Here is a 12,088-nt window from a genome sequence, read left to right as displayed (position 1 = left end):
TCTTTTTTTTCAGCCTCAGGATGTTCTGCTTCACCTCAATTGAGAGTTCCTTAGACCGCATGTTGTCTGGTCACAGCAACCGCTTCCAAATGCAAAACCACACACCTGTAATCAACCCCAGACCTTTTAACTACTTCATTGATTACAGGTTAACGAGGGAGATGCCTTCAGAGTTAATTGCAGCCCTTAGAGTCCCTTGTCCAATTACTTTTGGTCCCTTGAAAAAGAGGAGGCTATGCATTACAGAGCTATGATTCCTAAACCCTTTCTCCGATTTGGATGTGAAAACTCTCATATTGCAGCTGGGAGTGTGCACTTTCAGTCCATATTATATATATAATTGTATTTCTGAACATGTTTTTGTAAACAGCTAAAATAACAAAACTTGTGTCACTGTCCAAATATTTCTGGACCTAACTGTATATATAGATATATATATATATATATATATATATATATATATATATATATATAATGCTGCTTGAAGAGCTAATGGTGGCTATATACAGTGTGGAGGGATGTGTGGATCATAATACTGTATTATATTGTATGTAGGCTCATAGGTGTCACGGTTGGAGGATAGTACTGTGTTGAGGTCAACATACTTTGCAGGTGGAGTTGAGGGAGGGTACAGTAGGATCATCATATTGTGGGTGTGGAGGGTACTGTACAAGTATTCCCTGTGGGGGTATAATACAGTGTTTTGTGGGGCAGTGTTGTTGGCATCATACTTTGTGTCCAATGGGGACAATGGAGAAAGGGAAATCTAGAGGCTTCAATAAGAGATAAATTACTTTGTAAGGGTGCTGAAATTTTAAGAGATATGTTTTCCTGTGAACCCAACAAATATTTTTTTTTTTTTGTGGGGAGCGGAGGGGCAAATTAGAACTTTTGCTCTGGGGTAAATTATGTACCCTAATATTGATATGGAACATATTCTTTTGGATGCTGTAAATATGTTGTTTGATTTTTGATGTGCTGTATATGCATATGAAAGGAGCTACCCGACAATGAAGAAATAATGACCTATTGTCATGCGTGGTGAGCGCATTCAGACCAAAAGCAGTCTGACGTACAATGAAAAAAACACCAAAACAACACCACAAACAACGGGGGAACACTGGAGGCACAATAACAACGGTGGACCCTGGCACTAGTGAGAGGGTGGATTTACACCTCCTATCCTCACCTGTAGTAGTAGTCTCTATTCTCCTAGCCAGTCCCTAAACATTCTCCGAAACTGTCATCAATCAGCACCCTGAGACCTTGGGAAACCCTATAGATGCCCTGACTATTGAGAGGCCGGTGATGTACTCTAGACCCACCGTTGCACTAATAAGACAAGGGTAGCAGAGACAAACAGCAACACAAAAGGATAAAGGTCAACTTCTTGGAATATTCCAGCACAGCTCCTTCCACCAAGGGGGCCAGTATACAAATGAGTTTGTATCTTCAGCAGGGATTGCTGGGTAACACCTCTATTTAAACATGAAGGGCATGGTTACAAAGCTACTGCAGCTAAAGCGCTCAACTAGAAACTGCTGAAAAATCTGCCAGCAGCAAAACTCACATTAACTCTTTAGGTACTAAGGGAAACAAAACCACATATAAATGTAGATAGCCAGATGGAGATGAGAGGCTCCAGTCCGAAAGCTGTCATTAGTCTCCAAAAACAGGGAGATGACCATAAGACCTATCAGTAGTGATGGGTAGATCCATACTGTAAAAGCTTGGATCCATGCAGGTTCAAAAGTACCGAGCACTGACCCTGGGCCCGGAAAAAGAGGAAAGCAGGCATGTTATACTTAACGAGTGTCTTACACGGCTGTACACTGCCTCCTAGCCGCTCACATAACTTCTGTGGCTGCTTATTAACCTCAGGCATGTGTTCTACTTCCCCTGGCTACTGGAGATCCTAGTGTCTCTGGTTGCAGTCAGACTGTGCCCCCACCCTGTGTGACAGCGTTTCTGACGGCTTTCAATAGAGATGCTGTCTGTGTGTCTATATTAGTGTAAAAATAAATAAATAGAAAGCTTGCGTAGGGTCCTCCCATATTATGATACCCAGCACAGATAAAGCATACGGCTACAGTCGTATAAATAAGAGGAACTGCATGCAGTTTTTTCCCAAAAAATAATTAATTTAAAAAAAAATGGTTTCTTTTCACTTACAGTTTAGTAATGGGGGTCTCATAGATGCCTCCCATTACTAATCTTGGGCATAGTGGCAGCTGTGATCTGTCATTAACCCCTTATTACCCCCATTGCCACCATACCATGGCAATCGGGATGAGCTGGGTAAAGTTCCGGGATTGTCTCATCTAATTGATGTGGCAATCCTGGGTGGCTGCAGGCTGCTATTTTTAGGCTGGGGGCTCCAACAACCATGGGCCACCCCAATCTGAGAATACCAACACCCAGCTGTCTGCTTTATCATGGCTGAGTATCAAAATTGAGGGGGGCTGCACGTTTTTTTTTCTAAATTATTTATTTAAATGATTTTAAAAAAGCCGCATACGCTCCCTCTTATTTTGATACACTGCCAAGATAAGCACACGGCTCTGGGCTCCAACCTGTACCCGTATGCTTTATCTGTGCTGGGTATCATAATATGGAAGGACCCTAAGCAAATGTTCTTTATTAATTTACTTTTACACCAATATACACCCACAGAGCCTCTGATTGAAAGCACTCAGACATGCTGTCACACAGGTTGGAGGCACGTCTGACTCTGAAGCAGCAGCCAGCAGAGGCCGGAGACAAGCAGCACTGGAGAAAAGGAGTTAAAAATGCTTTTTATTTTCAATGTCTGTGTTTTTCTGGTACATTCCATGGATCACACCACTGTGTGATCCATGGGACATCAGTGATATCAGAAAAAAACGGACATGTCTCCGTTCGGAGCACACGGAAACACGTGTATGCTGCATGGAGACACGGTCAGGGAAAAATCACTGATGTGTGTGTAGACCCATTGATTTTAATGGGTCTGCATATGTCAGTGATTCTGGTACGTATAAAAATTAGCACATACTGTACGTATCTGAATCACTGACATCTGAAACAGGCCTCAGGGTATTATTTGCGATTGGCTTATTGCTAGGATACCCTAATAGCAAATAAAAAAAACGATGAAACTTAATTATCCACTTTTTTAGTAATGTTCAGATTTCCTCTGGAGAACATAGATAGATAGATAGATAGATAGATAGATGCTGTAGATATAAAATGATATTCATTAACCTTTAATATAATATTGTGTCTTTAGTCTCTTTGAGTAAACTGAAAACACACTATCTACTTCAGGCTCAGTATAATAAAAAAAAAATCAATGAACATATGCATGAGGGTGACTTGGTAATGAGACACTCCAGTTATTCCAGCTCTATGTCACTTGTAACCCTTGGTTCTTTTTATAGCTGTAGCTGATGTCTGACTCCCACATCTGTCTTTTAGTCTGAGAACATACAAGGTGGGAGTTTTTTGGAAGGTCACATAGCCCAGTTTGTTTTTCATAGTATTCCATTTTTATTTGTAAATATATCATTTCTTAAAAACCTCTTATAATAAAATAGGTCTGACTGTGCAATTGCACTTCCCTATTTTGTATGGTGTTAGTGTCGCGGGCGGGGAGGAGGGCCTCAGCACACCGCGCTCACCCCTTCTGCTCGGGTCCGGCAGCTGCTCAGTGGTGGCTCGAGCGGTGGGCCGGATCCCGGGGTTTCTCGAGCGACACTCCTCGCCCGTGAGTGAAAGGGGGTTGTTGGGTGTGGGGATTGTTATAGTTCGTGACGCCACCCACGGTTGTGGTGATTTCACCACCGCTGCTCAATATGGGGCTCCCGGGGATGGTGATGCAGAGCAGCCAGTTGTTGTGTTGCCCCTCCGTGGGTAGGGGTTGGTGATCCCGGGGCCCGGTGATGGGGAAGTAGGTGCGGGGCCTGGTGGGCGCAGGGACGCGGGGGGCAGCGCTGTGCCTTGCGGCACTGTGGTACTCACTCAGCCTGAGACACGGACACAGTTTGTACGGTAAACCAAACGGCTGGTAGGACGGTCCCACAGACGGCTGCACCTGCACTCCCGGTAGGTGACGGTGATGTCCCTCTTCCTTGCACCTATGGTTGACTTGTGGTAGCGGTGGATTCCCTCCGGTTACCCGCTCCCCGACTGCAATCTGGGCCGGAGGAGCTCTACACTTTGCCCGCAGGCGCTGGCCCTGGGGAAACTGGTGCCCTGGCGGTGGCGGTGTCTCCCCGGTTCAGGTTGGGCTGTTGCCTTCAATCGGGACTTGGTTGTTGGGGGATCTGCGTCCCCGTCACTGACGGATTCGGCAAATTTGGCGACTCCTAGCCTTGCCGGGGTCCGAGAGGCCCCTGCCCTGGTGCTGACTGTCCTTCGGAACACTGCTCCAGACCTCCGGGCACACAGCCAACGGGGTCCTTCCAGGAACTTCCAAACGGTCCCCCTCCAGACAGTCACCGCCGTCGCTGACCTTGCTGATCTGGCCCTCCACAAAGCTGGACCCTTCAGGCTGTCTTTCTCTTCTGTCACTTCACTTGCTTTCCTCCTTTTCCACTTTTCTACTTTTACTTTCACTCTCACTTTGCTGTTTACTTTCGCCCTGTCTAGACTACTCCTCCACTCCTTCCTCTTCCTCCTCCCTGACTAGACTGCCTGGTTTCTTCCTGCCTCCAGAGCTGTGAGTTCCTTGGTGGGCGGAGCCAACCGCCTGGCCCACCCCCTGGTGTGCATCATCAGACTCCTGGAGGAAGGCAACAAGGATTTGTGGTTAGCATTGATGTGCCTACCTGGAGTGTGGGGTGTGGTGGTGTTGTGACCCGTGTCCCCTGGCTTGCCCAGGGCGACACATTCCCCCTTAGCAAAATGCAGACCGTCCGCGGGCTGCTGTCCTACACCGGTTTTATTTTTCTGTAAAAAGGGGTAACAAGGTTAAACAAACATAAATAACATTTTTAATCAAAACTCTTCCCAAGACGGGAGGCACATTTACTTAAACGTTGCAACGGTTTACGGTCACGGTTTCCGCTCTCTCCCACCCAAGCAACCTGGCCCTGATGCTGCCCCTAAAACCCAGGCAGCACCCCTTGACCCACAGTCCAGCACAAGTCACCCGAGCGGGATCTGTCCTTCCCTCCAGAGGGTGGCCACCGGTTCCTTTGGTGGCTGGGCCCTAGCCTGCTCTGCTCAGGGCCCTCCCTCCAACCTGCCTCTCCGGAGGCGGCATTGCGGAAACGGTAACGGTAACCAACATATTTACAAGCCACTTAACGTTTGTGGTGCCCTGCAAGTTCACGGGCTTGTCCATGGATAGTTCCCATGCAAAACTTAAACGGTCCCCACGGGGACAACGGTGCCGGCTCCTGCCGGTTCAATCACAGAGCAAATCAGGTTAAACTTCAGGCATTTTCATTTTCATCATTCTTTTTGCAAACTTTCAAACAAACAACAACAAACTCTGTGGTGGTCCCAACGTTGACGGTGCAACGGGCATCCGCTGCCCTACTCCGGTCCTTCTGCTGCTTCATCCGAGGGAGGGGGTGCAGAGCTCACCCTGCTCTCATTGCTGCCCCTGAGCTTCACATCCAGGGCAAACCACCCCCTCTCTCCGCAGTGCCGGGTGTAACGCACCATGTCTCCCGGTATGAGATTGCGGCCAGGATGCTCCTCGGGCAGATGGGCATTCACATCCCGCCGGGCCACAAACACCTCGGCCTCCAGGCCCGGTTCGTATATGAATCCGTAGCCCCGGCGGACATCAAACCGCCTCACCTGCCCCTCGTAGAACGGGCCCCGGACACGGAAGGTTGCTTGCCGCAGATTTTCCTTTTCCCGAATGGCTCGGGCCACCAGCTCGGCTTTCCTTCTCTCCCTCTCCGCGATCTCCAGGCCCAACTTTGTCGGCTCCCTGTCCCAGTATGGCGCTGCTGCCAGCTCCGGCGCACGGGTTGAGCCCTGCGGGACATCCAGCACGTTACCCACTGTCAGGAAGGTGGGTAGCGTATCCCGCGGTGTCATGGCCTTGGGCGCTGCCTTGCAGCAACAACCCGGCGCCACCTCAGCCGAGGTGTGGGGGATGGGCACAGGGGCTTTCCGCAGTTGGGCCTTCGGCTCGGAGCGGGTCATCGGCTCCGGCTCGGGAAACTGCTCGGGGACTGTCTCTGGCACAATCTTCGGGGCCTTCCATGGCAACACCTCCGGTTTGCTACGGGCTCCGGCTACAGGTCGGTCCGCTGGGGCGGACGGGCTGGGTATCGCTACCGGTTGCGGTGGTAGCGGGCCTAGTGGCGGGGTCACGGCCCCCGAGACGGGTGGCGAGGGAAGCAACGGGGGGAGAGGGCTCGGACCGGGTCCCTCAGCCGCAGCGACCGGTCCCTCCGGGACATAGGGGCGTGGGTCACTCACCCTCCCTTCCTCCGCTTCCTCCTCGCGTCTCCGCACGGTGGCTATAACGTCCGCCATGTCGGTCTCCCATTCCTCCAAGAGGAGCTGCATCTTGACCTGCAGCCTTAGGTGGAGCTGCGCGGTCCGGATCTCCACCCACGCTGCGGTTCCCGGTGCGGGGGCCACGGTGTTTCGGGACGGCATCCACATGGTATCTTTCTGTCTTTCTTCCAGGAACGGTGTGCTCGCAAGGTCCTGGCGTCCCTGCTTTTATATCCGCGACTACATGCCGCCAGCCGCCATCGCGTCCCCCTTAGCTCTTTCCGGCCCCTCCTCTCTCAGGGCGGGGTTTTGGCCTTCGCGCCTCTACTGCTCGAGAAGACGCTCGAGCGGGAACTTTTCGCGCCAAAGATGGCGGCTTCTGAAATTTTTCTGCCGGATACCTCCGGCGGTAACAAGGCGCACCTCTACCTGACGGCAGAGCGGTAGGATCCTGTTCGTGACGCCAAGTTGTCGCGGGCGGGGAGGAGGGCCTCAGCACACCGCGCTCACCCCTTCTGCTCGGGTCCGGCAGCTGCTCAGTGGTGGCTCGAGCGGTGGTCCGGATCCCGGGGTTTCTCGAGCGACACTCCTCGCCCGTGAGTGAAAGGGGGTTGTTGGGTGTGGGGATTGTTATAGTTCGTGACGCCACCCATGGTTGTGGTGATTTCACCACCGCTGCTCAATATGGGGCTCCCGGGGATGGTGATGCAGAGCAGCCAGTTGTTGTGTTGCCCCTCCGTGGGTAGGGGTTGGTGATCCCGGGGCCCGGTGATGGGGAAGTAGGTGCGGGGCCTGGTGGGCGCAGGGACGCGGGGGGCAGCGCTGTGCCTTGCGGCACTGTGGTACTCACTCAGCCTGAGACACGGACACAGTTTGTACGGTAAACCAAACGGCTGGTAGGACGGTCCCACAGACGGCTGCACCTGCACTCCCGGTAGGTGACGGTGATGTCCCTCTTCCTTGCACCTATGGTTGACTTGTGGTAGCGGTGGATTCCCTCCGGTTACCCGCTCCCCGACTGCAATCTGGGCCGGAGGAGCTCTACACTTTGCCCGCAGGCGCTGGCCCTGGGGAAACTGGTGCCCTGGCGGTGGTGGTGTCTCCCCGGTTCAGGTTGGGCTGTTGCCTTCAATCGGGACTTGGTTGTTGGGGGATCTGCGTCCCCGTCACTGATGGATTCGGCAAATTTGGCGACTCCTAGCCTTGCCGGGGTCCGAGAGGCCCCTGCCCTGGTGCTGACTGTCCTTCGGAACACTGCTCCAGACCTCCGGGCACACAGCCAACGGGGTCCTTCCAGGAACTTCCAAACGGTCCCCCTCCAGACAGTCACCGCCGTCGCTGACCTTGCTGATCTGGCCCTCCACAAAGCTGGACCCTTCAGGCTGTCTTTCTCTTCTGTCACTTCACTTGCTTTCCTCCTTTTCCACTTTTCTACTTTTACTTTCACTCTCACTTTGCTGTTTACTTTCGCCCTGTCTAGACTACTCCTCCACTCCTTCCTCTTCCTCCTCCCTGACTAGACTGCCTGGTTTCTTCCTGCCTCCAGAGCTGTGAGTTCCTTGGTGGGCGGAGCCAACCGCCTGGCCCACCCCCTGGTGTGCATCATCAGACTCCTGGAGGAAGGCAACAAGGATTTGTGGTTAGCATTGATGTGCCTACCTGGAGTGTGGGGTGTGGTGGTGTTGTGACCCGTGTCCCCTGGCTTGCCCAGGGCGACACATTAGCACATATGCGTTTTTTTGTATTGTACCTCTAAAACAGTATGATTATGAATAGGATTATTTTCAAAACCAAAATTAACGCTTCTAGGTCTCAGTCACCAAGGATCCATAAACATCCAAAATCAGCTGTACTACATTTTTTTCCGCTACAAAGGCAGCAAATGGGAGTTTTGAAAACAGAATAGCACATCGAGTTACACTCTTTACGCAACTCTGTACTTACACCATCAGCATAGCTTGCTTTCCTACATTATGTATGAAACTCCTATGCATTTTTATTCCAGTTTCACAAATAATAGTATTTATTTCTTTATTTCTATAGTGCCAGCATATTCAGCAGTGCTTTACAATTCAGAGGTTCATATACAAACAAATATTCATAAGTAACAGTTCAAGAAAATATAATAATTAAAGAAAAAATAATGACAACTCTGTTTGTAAGAGCTTACAATTTACAACAGGGTGAGGTGGGGGTGACAAGGTACAGGTGCTTATTTACAATGACAGTCCAGCCATCTCGAAAAAATGTTTGAGAGATAAAGGCTGCATGAGCCAATCAGCAGTCATTCTTTGTGATGCTTTTGGGTGCAGTGGAGTCTGATGGAGTTATGTTCTGAGAAGTAGTGGAGGGGCTCTATATGTTTTACTTCGATTAGGAAAGGTGAAAGGTCACCCTAAAAAGATGTGGTTTTTAGGGAGCATCCGAAGCTGTATAGGTTGTGGTTCATCCTAGTTTCTTGGGGTAGCACATTCTAGAGGATTTGTACAGCTTGGGAGAAGTCTTGGAGTCGGGAGTTGGAGGTTTGCATTAGAATGGAAGTTAGTCAAAAGTCCTTTGCGGAGCATAGAGAAGGGGTAGGGTGGAGATTTGGCAAGGTTCTGCACTGTGGAGAGCTTTGTAGGTGAGAACAAGCAATTTAAATTGGCTCCTATGATGTATGGGCAGCCAGTGCAATGACTGACACAGAGTGGAAGCGTCTGAGTAACAATTAGCCAGATAGGTGACACTGGCTGCTGAATTAGAATGGACTTCAGAGGAGAATGTTTAGTTAGGGGTAAGCCAATTAATAGAGAATTACAGTAGTCAAGGTGGGAGTGAATCATGGTCACAGTGAAGCTTTTTGTAATTTCCCTGGTGAGAAAGGGGTGGAGTCTAGAGATTTTCTTCAGGTGCAAGTGACAAGAGCAGGCGAGAGATTGTATATAGAAGGTGAAGGAAAGATCGGTGACAGGTATATATCGTGGTGCCGCACACAGAGAGGAAGATGTCAGGTTTAGGAAAGTTAGTAGACGGAGGAAAGAGAAGAAGTTCAGGTTTGGAAAGATTAAGTTTCAGATAGAGAGCAGACATGATGTTGGAAACTGGAGTCAGAGAGTCACTGGTGTTCTGTAGTACAGCGGGGGTGAGGTCAGGGGATGAGGTGTATAATTGTGTATCATCAGCATAAAGATATTACTGGAAGCCAAATTTGGTGATGATCTGTCCAATTGGGGCAGTGTAGATAGAAAAGAGAAGAGGCCCAAGGATTGAACCTTAAAGGGACCCCAACAGTGAGAGGAAGAGAGGAAGATGGGGAGCCAGCAAATGATACACTGAAAGAGCAGTCAGAGAGATAGGAAGAGAACCAGGAGAGAGTGATATCCTTTAAGCCAATTTAATGGAGCATAGCGAGAAGGAGATGGTGGTCAACAGTGTTGAAGGTTTTGGAGAGATTAAGAAGAATAAGCATAGAGTAGTCACCATTACATTTTGCTGTCAAAAGGTCATTGGTCACTTTGATGAGGGCAGTTTCTGCTGAATGTAAATGGCAGAAGAGAGACTGTAATGAATCTAGAAAAGAGTGAGTAGAGAGGTAACGGATGAGGCAGGAGTAGACCAGGCGCTCCAAGAGTTTAGAGATGAACGGGAGATTGGAGACTGGTCTGTAGTTGCTTGTGCAGGTTGTGCAAGAGCAGGGTTTTTTTAATAATGGAGTAATGATAGTGTGTTTGAAGGAGGAGGGGAAGATAAGAGAATAGAGAGAGAGATTGAAGATTTTAGTTAGGTGAGTAGTGACGACCGGAGAGGGGGACTCGAGTATTGTATAACACCTGAACTTAGTTATTTTCGTAACACCCACCTATGTGGACCATGACCTAGAACAGTTATTCTTAACTTAGCCATGTAAGTCAGACATGGGAATTACCTAGTAAATTGTTTTAAAGGGTTGCTCCTTGAACCAGAATATTTACCTATCCAAAGTTTAGGTAATAGTGACTTATTGCTGGCAGTCTCTTGTTTGAATGGAGCCGCAGTATTGAATGAGGCCATGTACGTCCAATCTGAATGTACCCAGTAGTATGCATATTGCATACTTGTGGTCACATGACCTCCTGGTCTTGCCACCAGCACCAGAGAATCCTGACAGTGCACACTGTACGCGCTGTGAGATCTCACAAGTCTGCAGTCATATAGAGTGACTTTCATTTTTCAGCGGTGGACAAAGAGCTTGTGCTCTCTCTATCTGGGATTCATCCATGCTTCTCTCTCTGCACACTGACGAAGGTCCTTTTCTTGGTCAGAAACATTTGTGTTAGTATGGAATACCCACAATGAAATCTAAAATTGCAAAATTATTTTGAGTGGCAAGTTCGAAAATTTCAGTTGAATGTGATATATGTTCATTTAGATAATGTTGTATAAATATATTTGGTGTGTTTATCTTTTACTATGACTATTTTCAAGAAAAATTTAAAGATTTCTTTACACTCACAGATCATCAATAATCAAATCACAAGTGAAAAGAAGAAAAATGTATCCTTGCCGTTAAAGGGAACAAAGTCTCTGAAGAAAAAGAAGCCCCCTGATGCAGGTATACAATATATTACAAACATAAGTAAAGAGTGAACGAAATATTGGATCTAATCCAAAACCTTGGGTCACCTTATTTTCCTACAGATGGAAATATTACAATAATTCACATAATCTTGTCACAAGAAGAATGTAAATATATCTGTTCCTTCATTCTCTAGTGTAAAGAAAAAGACGTATAGAAGCGAACAGTAATAAGCAATATTAGTTAAGTAGAGTATCCTAATATTCTATATTGTGATCAGATTTTCTGCTTATCTATTGCTTTTTTCTTTTAGTTTCTGTTGATTTATAATTAGAATTTTAATAATCATTTGCATAGTACAGGTTTTTTTCTAAGGTAGCAATGGGTCTTGTAAAACTGGAGATTTAAGACAGGTGTTAAAGTGAATTTATGCTTAAAATCTGCTTAATAGGCATCATCACTTCTTTCTAGATATGGTCTCTATAACCCCATTCAAACGCCATGGAAGTTTTTATGTAGATTTTTGTCAGTTAAAATATCTTCAAGAATATGTATTGATTCTTCATGGAGAAACTGATGGATTAGTAGGACCTAGGCTGTGTGTGCACAGTGCATCTTTTTATGCAGATTTGTCTTTACCTGAGCTATGCCAGCAAAGTCAATGAGAATTCTGAAGTGCTGTGTGCACATCTTGCTTATTTTTTCCCTGCAGAAAAGAAACTGCAGCATGTCAATTGTTGGTGCGTTTTTCCTGCGTTTTTTAGCCCTTCTACCCATTGACTTCATTAAGAAAAATCCATGGCACAAAAACGCATGCGCTTTTTGGTGCGTTTTTCTGCCAAAAGGTGCACATTTCGGCACCAAATCTGCAACGTGTGCACATAGCCTAATAGTAATGAGTTTCACCTCAAACTGCACATCTAATTAAGTGTCAGCCTCGGATTTCTTCACACAGTTCATGTAGTAATAAAATGTTGAACTTCTGGTTTACAAATCCACCACGTGTGACCATACCCTAATATCAACAATCTAAAAATAGATAAAACATATTAAAATAATGTTTTTAAAGGGAACCTGTCATCAGAAATTTCGCCCAAAAGCTAAAAG

General features: G+C 47.7%; 1 protein-coding gene across 2 annotated transcripts in view; it reads left to right on the top strand.

Moving 5' to 3' along the window:
• MYLK4 (myosin light chain kinase family member 4) overlaps positions 1–12,088 on the top strand; it is a 252,149-nt gene that overhangs the window by 88,306 nt on the left and 151,755 nt on the right. For both annotated transcript variants that reach the window (XM_075314815.1, XM_075314814.1), the window contains exon 2: positions 10,921–11,017. In XM_075314815.1, coding sequence (XP_075170930.1) covers positions 10,921–11,017 — 97 coding nt within the window. The remainder of the gene's footprint in view (positions 1–10,920; positions 11,018–12,088) is intronic.

The sequence above is a fragment of the Anomaloglossus baeobatrachus genome, chromosome 6 (genome assembly GCF_048569485.1).
Source record: "Anomaloglossus baeobatrachus isolate aAnoBae1 chromosome 6, aAnoBae1.hap1, whole genome shotgun sequence".
Classification (NCBI taxonomy): Eukaryota; Metazoa; Chordata; class Amphibia; order Anura; family Aromobatidae; genus Anomaloglossus; species Anomaloglossus baeobatrachus.
This window is presented reverse-complemented; position numbering and strand designations above follow the sequence as displayed.